The 18577-nt window shown below is 48.6% G+C and overlaps 1 protein-coding gene and 1 non-coding gene across 5 annotated transcripts; one reads left to right on the forward strand and one right to left on the reverse strand.

Moving 5' to 3' along the window:
- The first annotated feature begins 781 nt into the window (after positions 1 to 781).
- LACTBL1 (lactamase beta like 1) lies at positions 782 to 18110 on the forward strand. 4 transcript variants are annotated; one of them, XM_042015890.1, is made up of 8 exons: positions 782 to 877; positions 1498 to 1585; positions 4831 to 4975; positions 7265 to 7374; positions 9715 to 9872; positions 11255 to 11502; positions 14617 to 14722; positions 16558 to 18110. In XM_042015890.1, the coding sequence occupies exons 2-8, from the start codon at positions 1565 to 1567 to the stop codon at positions 17534 to 17536; spliced, it is 1767 nt and encodes a 588-aa protein (XP_041871824.1). In that variant the 5' UTR covers positions 782 to 877; positions 1498 to 1564; the 3' UTR covers positions 17537 to 18110. The 4 variants fall into 4 exon arrangements, with proteins under 4 accessions (XP_041871824.1, XP_041871825.1, XP_041871826.1 ...); XM_042015891.1 differs by having other exon boundaries at positions 4834 to 4975; XM_042015892.1 differs by lacking the exons at positions 782 to 877; positions 1498 to 1585 and adding an exon at positions 1944 to 2321.
- Positions 10715 to 10788, reverse strand: TRNAN-GUU. Its single transcript has one exon. It is a non-coding gene; the product is annotated as a tRNA-Asn (tRNA).
- Positions 18111 to 18577: the final 467 nt, after the last annotated feature.

Below are 18577 nucleotides of genomic sequence, written 5' to 3' on the forward strand. Positions count from 1 at the left end.
GAAAAAGGGATTTTACTTTGGTATTTATTTTAAGGATCCTTAGGTGCACATGTCCAGGTCATATGCACTGAGATGCACCCCGCAATGCCCACCCCCAAAACATCTGGTATAACATTATAGGTGCTACTAATTAGCACATCTATCAAAGATTCCCCAATGAGAGGCTCAAGTGAGCCCCCCCTCCCCAAGGAACCTTCCCCTGGATGGTTCTATCTTAGTTTACAGAACGTGTTCTGGAGAGGACCTTGGGGTCTGGGGCACACTGATCCCTAACTATGAAGCTTCTAAAACGTTGAGTCTCCCAGCTGAACAAACAAGGCCAAGAATGTAGGCAAAAAGCACTGAGAATACAGAAGTTATAGAAAGGTATAAAAGAAAAGGCAAAAAAAATCTTCATGGCCTCACTACCTGTGAAGATCTGAAGAAGGAATAGGATGGCCGGTGCCCTGAATTGCATAACCCCCCTGGATCTGGAACGTGACTGGGTGCATAACCATGGCCTCCTCTTTGGGAGAGCATTCAGGATGTACTTTATATATTATATTATATTATATTATATTATATTATATTATATTATATTACATTACATCCGTTCATTATCAGCATGTCCAGCTCACAGCATGTTACGGATACTCACACCCCAGCTCGCCATTTTCCACTCTGCAGTACTGCTGGAGCCAGGAAATCACCAGCAATCCTCCCTCTGGCTGCATCCCTGGACAGATGCTGTGCTGCTTGTGGAGGAGTGAGGCCTGACCCGTTAATCCATGCTCAGAGAGGCTGGCAGCTGGATTAGTGCTTCAGAAGCTCTTAACATATGCAGCTGCAGGACAGCCCCAAATTCCTCAGCTGGAAGCCGGAGGTAGCAGCAAGGCTGGTAAGAGCTCTTTTTGGGGGGTTGGGGATTGAATCGCCTCTGCCAGGTAGAGGAATGAGGGAGATTTTATGGGAGATTTTCTGGGAAAGATGGTGGTGGTGGCATTATCTTGGCACTTCCAATCCTGTCACGCAGTCCCTTGGCTGTGGCTGTGATTCCCAAGGCTAAGGGCGTGTTGTTGGCTGTGTAGAGGGAACAAGGCAAAGGAGGCTTGCAGGGGGCTGGAAGGACCCTTTGGAGGAGCCACAGTGAAAATGTGCCAGCCTTGAAGGTCTCAAAGCTCCAATTTCTTGTGTTTGGAGATGAGGTGAGGATGGTCAAGGGAAATGGGAAGTCCCAGAGCTTGGGGGTGAACCCAAGATGCTGCCAGACCAGAGGCAGAGAGAGGGAAGGTGTTGCTGAGGACTTACCTTGTGTGATTACTGTGCTTTATCTCATGGAATAGTTTGGGTTGGAAAGGACCTTAAAGATCACCTCATTCCAACCCCCATCTCCCTATCCAAAGCCAGTCTCTCCCTGCTGCTCTGCTTACCTGAGCTGGGCTTCGTTACTTGGGCTTTTGTTACCTCCTTGCTCTCTGCTTTTTGCCTGCACCAACTGCTTGTTCCTCTTCATCACAGGGGTTCATGAGCCCTTTATTTGTGGGGACCAGCAGCTCAGGGGATGAGAAGAGCCACCTGAGCAGCCATGGAGGGGTTACAGCTGCGGGTAAGGATCCCCTCCTTCACCTCCCACTTCAGAGTGCGCGGCAGATAAGGGGGAAGAAATCCCAGCTCCACCTCTGTCCTGTGAGCCTGGGAGCTGGGAATGACTCCCTTGTCTGTCACTGGGAGGGAACTCCAGGAGGCTGTTCAGGATTAAGCCCAGAGAGTGCCTGAGCTCCCAGCTTATCTCCCCACATCCCCTCCCCTCGAGTAGCTCCGGGGCTGGCTGGAGGCACTCAGGGACTGGCCCTCTCCTGCTTAATCGCCTCCTGTTCAGATGTCAGGAGGAGATGAAGCTGCTATAAATAGATGGTGAAGCCCTACTGGTTTCAGCTGTGATTCACACACATGGCACAGAAGCTTTAGGAAGAATTAACATCCAATCTCTCAGGCACTTTCCTGTGCAAATGCCATCCTGTCCCTGTCACTCTAAGCTCCTTTCCTGGGGGAGATCAGCAGCACTCTGTGGAGGGCCTGGATGGGCCAAATGGATGGGGAAACCCAGAGCAGGACTCCTGGGGAGATAAAGCTGGAGAAGGACTTTTGGGGAGATAAACCCGGCCGCTCCAGCCGGTGACAGAGCAGCACCTGCCCGTGACACGGAGCTGCCTTTGGAAGATGCCAAGGGCTCCTGCTCCCCCCTGCCCAGGGCTGAGGCCGGCCAGGATGGGGCTGTTGAGGTGCCCACACGCCTGGAGGAGGGACAACAGCCTTTGGGACTGAGGCAGCTCCTGGAGATGGTACGTGAGGGGCTGGGGGTCTTTCTGGCTCTCCCTAATCCGTGCTGAGCTGCGCCTTGACCAAACGACCCTGGTGGGGCAGGACAGTGACCTGGGTGGTCCATGGGGAATCCCCAGTTTCTCTCCCCATCCTAATTTTGCAAAGCTCAGGGGGAAAAAATGTATCCTACTGCTAAGCTCTCCCCATGGGAAGCTGTGTGCACTCATTCCTGCATGTGTTTGCATTCATTTGCATGTGTTTAAGTGCTCAGCATCCCCCTCCCCCTGCCTTGCTGTGTCTGTGCTGTGAGCAGTGACGGTCACAAAGACACAGAGTGAAGGGGAAACCAGAGGAAGGTGAGACCAGACAGGTCCTGGAGTGGGAATTGTGTGAGTGTTTATAGGGATCTATCCATCTGCTTGCCTGACAGCCTCCCCAGTAGAGGGGGAAAGCGGTATTTCCCTGGAAGGTAGTTTGGAGGGTAGAGCATCTCCTCAGGTGGATGAATATTTCTCATACTTTTGGGTGTCTGGTGTCCCATCAATAAAGGAGAGATCCATGTCTCTAGTCCATAGTATTGCCAGGGTTTCTTTGCATTCCCACTGCATCACAGGGCAGAGAACGAAAAAGAGCCATTCAGAGCACTCATGATTCACAAGAAATAAAGGGGAGTTTGGACTGAAGGATGAGTTTGGACTAAAAGATGAGCTCAAAGTTCGTATCTTTGTGTGCTCAGTTAGTGGCCCAGGGAGTGTGGAGTCCATGAGATGAGGAATACACCAGAAAATACTTGTCCTCTCACCTTGTTCTTCAGGACTCGCAAATCAGGGCTTCTCAGTGAAGCAAGGAAAGAGGCAGAAGGAGGGTCAGAGGAACTGAAAATTGGTGGAGGAGTCAATGTTGTTAAGATGGGACTAGATCCAAGAAAGTCATGCCATGACCACTCCAGGGCAGAGGGCCCTGTCCCACTCCTCGCTGCAGGAAAACAGCCCCAGGTGACATCCTTGAGCACACACCGAGCCCTGCCAGCATAAGGGGATTAAAGAGATCTCAGCACAGGCTTCTCTTTGAGTGATGGGATCTCCTGCCTGCTAAGGCCCTGCGGGAGGTTGGTATAGCCAAACAAAAATGGGATTGCTGTCAGGATGGCATTCCCCTATTTAGAAACACATCACAGGCAGGAATATGGACCTGGAGTGCTCGGGCAGGCTCAGCTGCAAGTGGATCTGCGGGCACCTGCCCAGTCTAAAGCCATCCTTGAATTTTAATTGTTATGGAAGAACCTGATATAAGCTGCTTTCAGAAATTCCTGTAGGAATGCCCGACCAGGCTGAAGGGCTTCAGGAAAAATTGTGATATATTTCTGCTATTACGCAGAAAGTGGAACTGCAACCCAGAGTTCCAGTGAAGGCTGGGAAACCCAGCTGGATCCACAGAGTCATGTGCAAGTCTGGGAGAGGCTCTGCAGATTCCCTGGCTGTGAGTGACAAGGCTCAGTTGATTTGCAGAAGCTTTTGCATGAACTATCCCATATCTCAAAAGCAGGGGGGGAAAGGGCTGTGTGGAAATCTAAAGGGAATATTTCAATCTGTCTATCCTACAAGTGAGTCCAGACAACCTGAAACAGCTTAGGAATGTGGAGCATATTGGATGCAAATGGCAGGCCATATGTTTTATAACATTAATTGCCAAACTTTCAAAAGCACCCTCCTGACCTCCTGCAGGCAGTGAAGGAGCACAGCTCAGGCTCAGGCACCTCCTCATTTGTCATCTGTTCCTTGTTTTTCTTCAACATTGATCTGGTTCTCTCACCAACCTGGATGGTCTCCAGTGTTGTGAGAGCTGCACACACTCAAATATCAGCCAGTTTCCCAAAACATGGCATCTGTAAATGCCAAGCTTACAGATGGTACGTGATAGAATGGGATTTGCAGGCACAACAGAGAAGGGTAAGGGCAGCACAGAGTGAATAATTCCATCATTCATCTAGAAAAGCTGGATCTGCTCAGATGGTCTGGCTGGTGGCTGCCATGAACAGATGCTGGACTCTGGAAAAAGGGGCTGGAAAGATATCCAGGAATAAGTCATGGTGGTTGAGAAGGGAGGAAGTGAGAGCTGTAACTGAGACTCCTGCCAGGCTGGGATGATGAGCTTCACCTGCAGGGAGGGGAGAAGGCAAAAGGAGTGGTTGATGTTCCACAAGAAACACCAAGGAGAGGAGAGTTATGGCTCACAGAGCTCATTGAAAGCCAGGAAGGCATTTCTGGTTCCAGTTACCCCAACATGGGCTGGTCTGCCCTGCCCTGGTGCAGCAATGGTACTGAAATTATCCCAGAATCCCAGAATAGTTTGGGTCAAAGAGACCTTAAAGCCCATCCCATTCCACCCCTGCCATGGGCAGGGACACTTCCACCAGAGCAGGTGAGTCCTGTCCCTGCAGCAGCTTTATTCTCCAGCACAGGGGCCTCTCTCACAGCTGACACACACAGGTGTTTTCTCTCTCAGAGCCCATTTCTTTTCCATTCCCAGCAGGCACCCAGCAGCCAGAGCTTCCTCAAACTCGCTGCCATGGAGGTGAAGTGGATCCACGTCTTGGTCATCTTCCTCTTCCTGCTGTCTGTGGCCATGACCGGCTGCTTCCTGTGGCAGTACAGCCTCCCCAAAGTGGAGCCCAGTGAGTAGTAGGTTTTAACCTTGGTCATGGTGTGGCACAGGGATTTGGAAGACTAGGAAAAGCTTTCTTCCCATTTCTCCCAAAGAGCACTTCCCCAAACACAGATTCGCCCAGAGAGCAATAAAGTTTTGTCCTCCTTTCTGGTTCAAGGCCACAGAGGAGGTGAAGGCTGGGTTGATGGAGGTACCATGTCACTCTGCTGGTGTCCAGAGAAGCTCCATCAATCCTGGCCGAGCCGTGGTTAACTACTAAGGCGGCATTTTATTTTAGATTCTTTATCTTGGTTTTTTCTGTTGTAAAAGTTACTCCAGTTCAGAACTGGCTTTGTTTCATACCTTACCATGTGTTTCAGCTTCAGGGTTTGCTCCCTTTCCTATTCCCCAAATCTTTGCATTGGCTTAAGCCAATTCACATTAGCATTCATGGAACCACATAATCACAGAATGGTTTGTGCTGGAGGGGCCTTAAAGCCCATCTCATCCCACCCCTGCCATGGGCAGGGACACCTTCCACTATCCCAGGCTGCTCCAAGCCCCAGTGTCCAGCCTGGCCTTGGGCACTGCCAGGGATCCAGGGGCAGCCACAGCTGCTCTGGGCACCCTGTGCCAGGGCCTGCCCACCCTCACAGGGAGGAATTCCTTCCCAATCTCCCATCCAGCCCTGCCCTCTGGCAGTGGGAAGCCATTCCCTGGGTCCTGTCCCTCCATGCCTTGTCCCCAGTCCCTCTCCAGCTCTCCTGGAGCCCCTTTAGGCCCTGCAAGGGGCTCGGAGCTCTCCCTGGAGCCTTCTCTTGTGCAGGTGAGCACTCCCAGCTCTCCCAGCCTGGCTCCAGAGCAGAGGGGCTCCCGCCCTTGGAGCAGCTCCGTGGCCTCCTCTGTTGATTATAGGAAACTCAACCAATCCACTCAAGGCACTGAATGCGCAAGGATTAAATATCCACGGTGTCAATGCATCAGAGCTTTAAGTAGCTGAAAGGTGGCATAAAATCTACGATGAAGGTTCCAGAGGTATTTCAGAGACCAAGATCTGAAAAGGTTTCAAACCACACATTTTTATCACAGAGTACCAGGCTGCCTGTAGGCTCTGTCCACCTCCATGACTTCCTAGTGCCATTTCCCTCCTCATGCCTGATGCTTCATGTTCCCCTGGTAAGCAAGAAGATGGCATTTTGTTCCCAGCTGTACAGGGTAGCTGTATGTATGAACACCTTGGGATCAGCTGGGAAAATAGTGCCTCCAAGTAAGGGAGTTCCTGTCTCTCCCTGAGTTTAAAGACCTTTTCTGGCCACAAAAATTGAAGCTGTCTGTGGGATATGCAGGATGCAGCTGATTCAGGAGGCAACTAATAGAGTAGGTGTGGGGCCTACCAAGTGTTGTTGGTGCTGGATTTCAGGTGGCACTCACAGGTCACTCCTGCCCCCATTTCTGAGGTGATGATACACAAGGGATGACTCTTGCTCACTGTTCTCCTGAACTCCAGCTCAGACTTTCCTCTAGACATGGGCAGGCCCTTCCAGGGGGGCTAAACCCACTGCCAGGCACCCCAGAGTCTTCTGCAGCCCCAGTTCTTTACTCTCCCAGGTTGCAGTGATGCCATGATGATTTTTTGCCTTTTCTTTTATACCCCTGTTATACCTTTCTATAACTTCTGTATTCTCAGTGCTTTTCGCCTACATTCTTGGACTTGTTTGTTCAGCTGGGAGACTCAACATTTTAGAAGCTTCATAGTTAGGGATCAGTGTGCCCCCAGACCCCAAGGTCCTCTCCAGAACACGTTCTGTAAACTAAGATAGAACCATCCAGGGGAAGGTTCCTTGGGGAGGGGGGCTCACTTGAGCCTCTCACTGGGGAATCTTTGATAGATGTGCTAATTAGTAAAACCTATAATGTTATACCAGATGTTTTGGGGGTGGGCATTGTGGGGTGCATCTCAGTGCATTCGACCTGGATGTGTGCACCTAAGGATCCTTAAAATAAATACCAAGATAAAATCCCTTTTTCCCTTCTAACCATGTCTGACTCTTGATTTTGAGACCAGGAAAAGGCATCAGCAGAGTTAGTTGAAGTACATCCCGTGTCCATCCTGTGTCCATCCCACGTTGGAATAAGCAATAACAGGGCACAGTGCCGCTGTTTCACACGAGACAGAAATAATTCAGGGTTGTCCCTTCCCTGTGCAGAAGCATCCCTTAGGCCAACGCAAGCAAGAAAGTTTGTGGTGGCTGCTGGGCGAGGTTAAAGCTTGTCCACGTGTCTGTTGTCAGTCCTGTCACCCTAAACTGTTTTCCAGGTCCTTCTGTGATGGAGGTGAGGTCAGAAGCTGTGCAGATGTGTCCCCGCTATCCTGAGCCAGTCCCACTGGACCACCCCCTCCCCATCCTGAAGGAAGCGTTGGAGAAGGTCTGTGGGGAGGAGGGACCAGAGGGACACACAGCTCTTGGCTGCTTTTCTCCAGGGGTACAGGGGAGATGGTGGATTTTGCCACTGAACATCCCTGGGGAAGGAGGTGGGGAACTGAGGAGGGGGAGAACGTGTGAACCTAGAAATGGATGTGTAAAACTCCTTCAGTGAACAGGTCAGTGAGCAGCTCTCTTGCCCAGAGGGTGAGCTGGGATGGATAAACATCATCACTTGCCCATCAGAAGGCCTGGAGAGTCTCCACCAGCATGAAATGGTGGCTCTTGGCACCTGGTGCATTATGTGGCAGCCTTCATGTCCTGAAGAGTACCTGGCTCAGGTTCTCCCTGGTTCCAATTCATCAGCCAGTGCCAATTCCTTATTTTCATGCTTTGCTGGCTTTCCCCAAGCCTCAGTTTAAAAATTAAAAAGATGCTTGTACGTAACTCCTGAGAAGGGAGTGGAGGGGAAGGGGAAGGGGAAGAAGACCGGCAGTTGGATGAAAGAGGGTGCAATTCACTGTCAGTATATCCTCAGTATGAGGTGGATCTGACATCTTAGCACTGCCTGAACTTCTGGCAGGCTCCATGTGCTCTAAGGAAATACTGCAGTGTTGCCCTGACTGTCTGGACCATAAGGACAGTCATTCTCTGACAGGACATTCCCGATTTTTAGGCCCCTATCACCTGCTCTCTCTCTCACTTGTCTCCTTCTCACAAGTAGAAGGCAATCAGCACTGTGAACAATATTCAACATGCAAGTGCATCAGGGATTCATACAGTGAAAAAAATATATTTTATGTTACTTCTCTAATAATCCCTCCTATTTTATTTGCCTTTTTTTCCTGCCTTAAGGCACTGAGCAAATGTTTCCATAGGAACATCCACCTCAGCCCTGGGGTCTTCTTCCTGAGAGCTCAGGCCCAGCTTTGGGCAGTTTCCCTGCACACACATGGCTTTATCCACACTGAATTTCAATTCCCATCACTTCACATCCACTTTTACAAAGTTTCTGCCTGTCCCTGGAATCTTGAAGAGCATCTCTTATTTCTGTCAACTTCCTGCAGGTGCAGGCAGGTCTAAAGGTCAGACTCTCTCTGAGAAAAGGAGGATCATGATTGTTGGAAAGAATCTTAGAGCCACATGGGTTGGAAAAGAATGTTAAAACTCATCCAGTCCCATCCCTTGCCATGGGCAGGGACACCTTCCACTAGCCCAGATTGCTCCAAGCCCTGTTCAGCCTGGCCTTGAACACTGCCAGGGATCCAGGGGCAGCCACAGCTGCTCTGGGCACCCTGTGCCAGGGCCTCCCCACCCTCACAGGGGAGAATTTCTTTCCAATATCCCATCTAATCCTGCTCTCTGGCAGTGGGAAGCCATTCCTTCTTGTCCTGCCACTCCAGGCTCTTGTCCAAAGTCCTTTTCCATGGTCTCTGTGAGCCCAGACCCTTCTCAGGAGGTGCTGGTGCACCAGATGTACACATCTACAGATGTACCAGATGGGCCACTGGTCCATGGCGAGGGAGGGCAAAGGACCCCAACAGAAGGGCTGGACAAGCTGGATGTTTCCACTTGTGGCTCTCAGTGCCCTTCCCCTGGCCATCCAGTGAAGAGATTCCAAGGACATGGCTCAGTTTGGCTTTTCTTGTCTCGAGTGCTGGGTCTGGAAGGGCATTTCCTATGTCTTAACCACAGTGTGCAAAACAAAATGGGTGCCTGAAAATGCAAATGATATGTGCAAGATGAGGACAGAGCTTTGAAAAAGGCCCAAAAGGGCAAAATCGATTCATTCTGCTTGCAGAGGTGGGTGGGGCACAGCTGGATGAGGGGTTCTGCACAGCCCTGGCACAGCAGGGAGCCAGGAGCAATCACAGCCCTTCAGTTGCTCAGAGCTGCTCCTCAGGTTGTGGTTTAAACAGGAGCCCAAGCTCCAGGGTGTTTCATGGCATGAGGAGTGTCGTGGGATATCTGAAAAGTCTTTCTCTCATACATCTTTGGCCCTAAAATACCAGTGCAAAGAACAGATGTGCAGAATACAAATTAAAAAAGAAGAAATTACAATTATTACGTGTTGGTGTTTGGTTTTAATCATAAATATTACAAGCGTGAGCACACAGTGGACATGTAGACTGAAAAAGGACACAGGATAACTCAACAGAAGCAATTCTAAGAAACAGATAAACATTTAAAATACTTCTTTTTGCCAAAACACCACTCACAGGATCCCTCTCGAGTGCTTGGGTGTAACAAGGGCTGATGGTCTGGGCCTTCTACTGCCTGGTACAGACTGGAAGCATTATAAGACTCTTCTTTTGGATGCTCATGATCTCCCTTCCTTCCCCAGGTGGATCTGATGCTGCGGCAGAAGATGCACAACTCCGGCCTGCCAGCCATGTCGGCCATTGTCATCTACAACGACACCGTGCTCTGGACGGGCAACTTCGGGAAGAAGAACGGCTCCGACCCCACCTCAGGGCTGCCCAACGAATACACCATCTACAGGTGAGACACCTGGCACGGGTGTGAGAGCCAGGAAAGGGCGGATACCCCTATGGAGAGCTGGTATCTGGGAACAGAGATGTCGTCACAAACTGCTGGTCCATGCAGGAACCTCTGCTGGCTTTTGCTGGAACTTTGTGAGACAATGCTACAGCAAGTTCCCAGATTATTACATGCTGGTGGCTTACTGAGAGACTTTGGATTTATTTATGTATTTTTTCATTTAATTCTGACAATATTTTTAATTGGAATGGCAATGACCCTAAAGAACCTGAAACATACTGCTCCTTACATGGGAATGGCTTCACGTCCAGGGCACAAACCTGAAGACCAAGAGATGGCACAGATTTGGAGAACAGAGAGGAGACAGTGCTACCAGATTTACAAAAATAATAATAAATGTCAGTTTAGGAAAAACTGATGTTTGGGGTGGATATCTACTGAACACATAAAGTAGACCCACAAGCTTATTCATCGTCCCAGTGAAGTCAAAGTCATATTGGCTGTTATATTTTAGGTTAAGACAGAATCAAGCTCTTAATGTGAGGTAAAAACAAAAAAAAAAAGAGATGAAGGGAATGCTTCCTTCCTCTAAAGACCAATTTTCAGTGAACTGTAACTGTGTTATCTAAGAAACACGGGCTGCACTCTGACTATAAAATTGTGTCCTCATAATGAACAATTTTGGAAAGTTTCGGCAGCTGTGATTATCTGTTCTTCCCCATCTGTATAATGGTAAAATGACCTCCTGCTATTTTCCTTCCAGAATCATTGAATGATTTGGGTTGGAAGGGACATTCAAGGTCTGGTTCCAACCCCCTGCCATGGGCCAGGAGTCAGGTCCACGTCCCTGGGTGGGCTCGAACCACCAACCTTTCGGTTAACAGCCGAACGCGCTGACCGATTGCGCCACAGGGACAGCCTGGATAGACCCAAAAACTGTGGCTATCTGGCATTTAGGGACAGTCTGGTGTGGGCCTGGCAGTGCTGGGTAAATGGTCCAACTCGATGATCTTAAAGGTCTTTTCCAACCTAAATGATTCTGTGATTTTAACCTTTAAAATTCCAATAAACTACTTGAGAGTTTTTATGGTATTTACTAAGCAGTAATTTACAATTTACGCCATTTTATGAATGCCAAGTGAATAGAAAGAGATCTGCAGCCCACTGCACTGCTGGGGACAGACAGAGGTTATGCTGCAGTCTATAAAGATTCAGATTTAAGGATATTAATTCAAACTTCCTACCTGTATTTTAGGCATTCCCTCTGGAACAAACAAAGGTGTCGTACATAAAACCACGGTGATCTCATGTGCTGACCTTCTTTCCCCTTGATTCATGGGCTTCTTAATGCTAAATTTCTCCAAATGTTTCTTCCCCAACAGAATTGCCAGCGTCTCCAAGATCTTCCCCACCATTATGTTGTACAGGATGTGGGAGGAAGGAAAAGTCACGTCCCTTGATGACCCATTGGAGCGTTATGCCCAGAACTTTGTTATTAAGAACCCTCTGGGGAGGCTCAAGGACTCAGAGCAGAGATACACAGCAGACGGGCTGGTTTTTTTGGAAAAAGGCTCGATGCCACTGAAGCCATCCCCGGTCACCCTGCGCAGAATGGCCAGTCAGCTCTCAGGTGAGGCAGCTCCCTGCATGTCCCTGGGCCTCTGTGCCCCTGGAAAGACCCCACAGAGAGAGCAGACCATATTCCAGGAATAAAACAAGGCTGCTGGGATGCTGCTTCCCAGTCTGGACCCCGCACCGTGCACTTCACAGGGATCAGGCAGGGCCTTTGGAAGCAGGGTGTCAGCAACTTCATGGAGTGCTCAAAGGGAACTCTTGTCCAGGACACCTGCCAGGACAGGGGCTGAGATGAGGAGGTTTTATTCCCCTGCAAGGTGACCAGAGATTCCTTTCAGGTGACCAGAGATTCCTTTCAGGTGAACACAGATTCCTTTCAGGTGAACACAGACTCCTTTCTCCTCGGTACCATGAAATCAGGCTCCAATTGCACAACACTGTTTTGTACTCCAGTCCCAAGTGCTCTCATTTTTCTGAGATGTAGAGTTGAGGGTCAAATCTCTTTGCTTTGAATAGAAAGACCTTGATTGCTGAACTAAATTTAGCTGTCAGTGTGGTTCCTGATCCGGGATTCCTGGGCTATTAATAGCTTGGCACTTGCTGTCAGAGGAGTGTTAATCTGCTGCTACCTTCAGAATTGAGGAATTCGTATGTTAAGGGAGAAGGAACTCGCAGGACTAAGAACTTTAACCTTTCTCAGAAACAAAGCTGCTAATACTTGACTGAGGAATTATAAAATGTAATGGGCAAAAAGAGTGTGCTGATATCACACGTGGTATTTTGGTTAATCTCTGTAACCCTTGCATTATTCCAGATGGGAATAAATGCCCTAAAATTAGGACCTAAAATCAAAATAGCATGTCTGCAACTTGCAGGACCTCAGGATGGGGTACAGCATCAGCTGAAGCAAGTGAATATGAAAATGAGGGCTCCCCAAAACTGAATGATACTGAAACCTGGAAAGAAGCAGATAAACAACCCAAAGTGGCCAGCGGCCACATCCCTGCCCAGATGCTCTCCCTGCAGACAAGGTGTGGCTCTATCCAGCCTGACATTGTCTTCAGGGGAACCATCTGTGCCTGGTCCCCTCTGACACATGAGCACCTGAAGCTGCTCTAACTGCTCCTGTCACCCAGGGAGGTGTGAAGTGCACCTCAGAAATGTTGTAAGGAGCATAAGTCAAAAGGGTACCTGGTCATGGCATAATTCCTGGTACTGTGCAGCCCTTCCATTGCTTCCATCACTGTGCTGGATTTGTGCCCCTGCTCAGCTCCTTTTATGCTCCAATGTATTTTTGGATTTTAGAATGTGGCCCAAATTTCCCAGACCACCCCAACAGGACCACACCAACCCTCGGACCCTAACAATTCAGGAGAAGGAAATGCACGGTTTCAAAATCCCAACCACAAATCAAAGGAATGTTCCGGTTCCACTTTCCCTTTGCTGTGTGTCAAACCCCAAAAAGGAATAAGTTCTGCTTAGCACCAGGATCAAAGCCACCGCATGACACATTATAAAGTGGGTTTCATCTGAATTCTTCCAGTGGAAACTGATCTGTAATAGATCCTCATTATCTGGTCTCTCCATTTCATATTACAAAAGTAACTCCAAAGGTTTTTCTCCTCAGCACTCGACAGGCCCATTGCTGGAGGGAAGCTCCAGCTTGTCAAGACTGCGATTTTCAAATCCACACGAATGACAGGATGGGATGCGATTGTAAATTCTTAACAACGTGCTTGTCACAACAATTAGCAGCCCATGAGGTAGAAATCAATGACTCTGGATTATATTATGCTCTGGTTTATCATTTCCAATGAACCTCAAGGAGACACTGCACTGCTGTCATGGAGCTGGTGAATTCTCCCACTGCTCCAACATTTTCTTCACTGCCATTGGGGCAAGTTCGTAATGAAGGAGCCCACTGTCCACTGGAAGACGTCAGTGCTTCTCTTATCTGGTCACACAGCTGCACAAATAGCCCCAGAGCAGGGGCAGAAGCAGTGCTCTCACTCCAGCTCAAACACCAAGCTCAGGCCAGCTGAGAAAACCAAGTGTTGCTGCCACAGAAGAATGGGGCCTCATTCAGCTTTGCCAGGACACAGGACAAGAGGAAAAGGCCTCAAGTTGCACCAAGAGAGGTTTAGATCAGATATTATGAAAAAAATTTCACAGGGAGGGTTGTGAAGTATTGGCACAGGCTGCCCAGGGCAGTGGTGGAGTCACTATCCCTGGAGTTGTTCAAAAAACACGGGATGTGGACACTTGGGGACATGGACTAGTGGTGGACATGACAGTGCTGGGTTAATGGTTGGACTCCATGATCTTGGAGGGCTTCCCAACCTTAGTGAACCCATGATAAAGACATGGTCACTGAGCACACAACTGTGAGTCGTTTTTCTGTCAAAAACACGCGTTTCCCAATTTCCTCCCAAACCTCCACATCAAAGCAAGCAGCAAGGATTCCATTCCAAAAGTAGTCCAAGTTCTGGCCGAGACAAGCCATCGATCCTGTGCAGAGGAGCTGGGGTGATTTAAAAAGTACTGACCAAAAGATTTTAGGGAATCCATGTTCAGTGAGGAATTAAAAGTGAAAAGAACTTGATTATTTTCTACATTTAGAAACCCTGAATAATTAAAAGTGGAAAGAACCTTGGTTTTTTCTATATCTTGAAACCCTAAATAAATGTTGATATAGACGAGGGGGAAGATAAAAATAATTTAGGCCAAGCCTGGAGTTGTCCAGAGAAGTTTAGGCCTTCTGTGGTGAAGTGTAAAGAATAAAATCCTGTTAAAAGGGACTGTTAAACACATTTGTAGTCAAGGGAATGCAGTCACGTGGAAATACAGACAGGGATTCCCCAACACCCCTTCTGCCCCTCTCTTCCAAACCACACTTGGAGATCCAGGATATTTTCCATCATTCATCGAGGCATTTTCACGGAGATGCAGCAGCCCAGAGGTAATGCTGGGGTAGGACCTGTGTAACCCAGAGTCAGGAGCCCATTACTTGATGCTGTGTCCTGCAGCTCGGCAGGAGCAGGCCCTTGCTGTGTCTCCAGAGCTCTCGTGTCCACCACTGGTGCTTCCACTCTGCCATTGAATCTTGCCTTTGTTCTCTCTTCACCAGAGCCATCATTTCCATTATTTCTCTCCCTTTCCCACGGCACAGGTCTGCCCAGGAGGCTGCGATCCACCAGCCTGCTCTGGAAGGGCAACACACAGGATGCCCTCACGCTGCTCAAAGACGACGTCTTGGTGGCCGACCCAGGAACCAGGTCAGATACCTTCATCTAGGAGCTTTTGGTCTGGATGTGTTCTCCACTCTCAGCCTCATTCCCAGCCTCCATGGCCAGTGGCTAAAAGGCAGCCATTCCCAAAGGGAGCTTCAGCCATCTCCCCACATGCCTGTCAGAGGCAGAAAAAAGTGACTGTTGGAGGTGTCAGGGTTGGGTTTAATTTTTTAAGCCCAGATGAGCCAAGTCAAACTGCTATAGTTCATTTCATGAGCCTTAAATGATGCAGGTTTTCAAAAGTGGGAAGGCACTTTAAACAGTTTAAATCATCACAGATTTCAGTTAAAATCATGTCTGCAGTGAGTTGTGTGTCTCTAAATTATCTAAAAGGTCTATGAGTGCTTGTTACAATTCCTGTAGCCTGTTAAAAGTCTCTTACCTGGGTTGCAAACACTCAAAAATACCATGGAATCATAGAATCCCAGACTGATTTGGGTTGGAAGGGACATCAAAGATCATCTTTTTCCACCCCTCTGCCAAGGATAGGGACACCTTCCACTATCCAAGGTTGCTCCAAGCCCTGTCCAACCTGGACTTGGACACTTCCCCACAGGATCCAGTGGACAGCAGATGAGGGAAATGATTCAGACTAACTGGGAAAAAACTTTCTAAGAATTGTCTGGGAATTAATTACGGTCTGAAATAATTTACCCAGGATGGCCAAGGATCTACCACGGTCACTTGTGGTTGTTCTGTCCCACATCATGTAGGAGGCTACAACAGATATTCCTTAAAGGATTTTAAGATTTCAATATCATCATCTTCTCTGGTATTTTTATATCTTTATTGAAACTTATCTCTGTTGGTATCTTTATGATCCCCACGAAGATAAATAGGGACATACCCTCATAGTCTCCCAGTGTCTTATTAATTGATACGTTGATAGTTTTCAGTCTCTGTCCTTGTTCTTTGTTATACTTCCCAGCTAACAGATCATTCTTCCCAAAGGAAGTTCCCATCCACTGATATAGATGTTTTAACGTATTTTTCTGTGTTGAAATTCAGCTCCATTTCAGACACAAGGTTTTACATACAGAATGTATTTATTCTTAGGGTAAGAATATATATGCTCATCATGCTTTTATTCAACCAAATGTGTTGGAAAAGGTTGAAGTGGTGCAAATTTGTGATCTAAATAGGCCTTAATGAGATGTGTGGCTTCACACAATTAAAAAAAAACCAACAGGGTTGAAAATAAAATGAATTTTGAAAATGTGTTTTAAAAAAATGCCCCTTCATGTCTTCATGCCATTAAACTTCATTCAAGTGTAAAGACTTCAATCACTTGATGGATATTAAAGACTGGAGCACTCAGGTTTCTTTAATGACTCCACGTTGCTAGATGCTGCTTTGTGGGCTTTTATGTGCTCTTTAAGTGCTTTTACCATCTTAAGGTAGCTTAGGTATCTAAGTGATTATCCCAAGGCAAATCCCCAAAGAGGTTAAAGAGGTTTACCTGGGATTTTGAGACCTTTAGGGCGAGCACCTGGAACTCTCCACACTGCTCTTAGAAAGAATGGATGGTGAACAATTATAAACAGCAAGTCAGGTTATGCAAATACAGAGGGGTTTTTTCTTTTCCATCTCCAGCTCTCTCTGTACATCAGGGTTAAACAGCTCTGCTGATGTTCCCATAAAACATTTCTCTTTCTTGATTTAACAACAAATCCTGGCAACTATGTGCAGCTTTTCTCTGTCTCTCCTTCATCTGTCATTCTATAAAATGTGAATTTTTCCCTAAAGAAGAGAGACCCAGCCACTGGTTTTGCTTATCACTGATGAACAGCTGATCCCAATATATTCCTCTTCCTTCCCAGATGCCACTACAGCAACCTGGCCTTCTCCCTGATGGCCCATGTGCTGGCTGACCATGCAGCCAACGGGCAGTACCAGCGCTGGATCTCGGAGAACATCCTGGACCGCCTGGGCATGGAGGACACCGGCTTCGACATCACGGCGCCCATCCGCTCCCAGATGGCCGTGGGCTTCTACGGCAGCCAGCAGCCGGCCCCGCTTTACGACCTGGGCTGGTACCGGCCCTCTGGCCAGATGTACTCCACAGCTGCTGACCTGGCCAAGCTGGCCATGGTCTTCTTGGGCACCTACCACCGCCGGCTGCTCGAGCCCGACACGGTGAAGACAATGCTGACGCCCCTGTTCAAGTGCTCCGTTGAATACTTTGCTAACAAGACGGGCACACCCTGGGAGATTAACGAGCAGTTGGGATACGATGTCATCAGGAAAGACGGGGACCTCGATGGTTATTCAGCAACCTTCTCTCTCATCCCCAAGCTCCGCCTGAGCTTCATCGTGCTGATGGCAGGGCCCAGACCTCAGGGTGGGGACATTGTGACTCAGACATACGAGTATCTCATCCCTGCCATGGAGACGGCATTCAGAGAGGCCGAAAAAAGCTTGGTTCCTCCTCCAAACCCAATCCCTTATGTTGGCTACTACACCTATTCCAACCTGACTTTCTATGAGATCAAAGTTGGAATTGGTGGGGTGCTGGTCATGCAGCAGTTTGGGCCTCATGTGGAAGAGCTGATCCCTGAAAAGTATAGGACAATCAAGCTCCACCACCTGGAAGATCGTGTTTTCCAAGTCGTTTTTGACAAGGAGTTCCCATGTGTTCTGCACCTGGGCTCTGCCTCCATCTCGCTGGAGACCCAGAATGGGCAGCTCTTTAACTTCTACCCCTTTGACCGCAAGGGTTTGTCCCCTGGCTTTGATGCCCCGGGCCTGAACACCTACAACGTGGTGCGTGTCCTGCGCAAGCCCGTGTTCTACAGCTAAACATTCCCTGCCCTTCCCACCGCTCCTGGGAGCTGGCTCCAAATCTGTGTCTTACCAGACTCTCCTGGCCGTGAGGCTTTGTGGATGCCATTCAAAAGGGAAGGATGGTGGCAAATGACTCTTTTGCCAAACAAATCCTTCCCTCTTCTAGGACAACTTTAATGACTTGTCATTGGCCCCCAGCAGTGCACAACAGGCCAGCTGGCACCTGGAGATGCCTGCAGGAAAAAGAGGTGGGAATGTGCTGGATAGATGTGTTTGGAGGGCATAAAAAAAAGCAAGCACTGAAGAGTCCACTCTTACATTGTCTGTTTGATGACCACTGTGGTGACAAACTGCTATCATCAAAGGGTTGACAATTCCCTGGGGCTCTCAGAAAATTTCTCTTCATCAGCACAAGGATTTTTCCAGGGCTTTTCAGGAGCCTGCCTATCACAAACAAGATCCTTTACCTGGGTTTGCCAAAAGCATTATGTGCTGAAAAACGGCACCAGTCTGACACCAGGCTCTGCTTGGGACTCCTGGGATGTGAGGGTCTGTTTCTTTCCTGGGTCATAAACTTTAAAAGTGCAGAGCAATGTGGTTCTGTCTTGGCTCCTTAGATTTCTGCAGAAGTGGTGTTCCTTCAAAGGATGTTGGAGCAGTGTAGAAGCCGAAGCTCACTTCTGTGAACAGGGGCACAGGAACATAAGCTGAGATGTTCCAGCAGGATTCAGCTCTGTGACTGTCTCAGTATCCAGGAAAGTGTGAGCATGGTGTGGAAGTTCAGGAATGGATGGGAACCTTTGTGTGTGTTTTGGATGCAAACACACCCACTGTGTTTCTGCAGCTGGGAGTGCAGATGCTGAGGGAAAGTGCCTCAGCCTGGGGAGCACCACTTTGGGGACAGTGCCCCTGCACCTACAGAGCCACTGACACATGTTGTTATCCCTTCCTGTGCCCACTCCCTGCCAAGGCAGGCAGGACAGGGCATATGGGTCACACCAACCCCAGGCAGTGCTCCAGGTGTGGGGCAGAGTGACTGGAAACCTGCCCGGGAGG

The sequence above is a fragment of the Corvus kubaryi genome, unplaced genomic scaffold (genome assembly GCF_017639235.1).
Source record: "Corvus kubaryi isolate FWS band 111438036 unplaced genomic scaffold, C.kubaryi_AGA036_p1.0 split3-37344, whole genome shotgun sequence".
Taxonomy (NCBI): domain Eukaryota; kingdom Metazoa; phylum Chordata; class Aves; order Passeriformes; family Corvidae; genus Corvus; species Corvus kubaryi.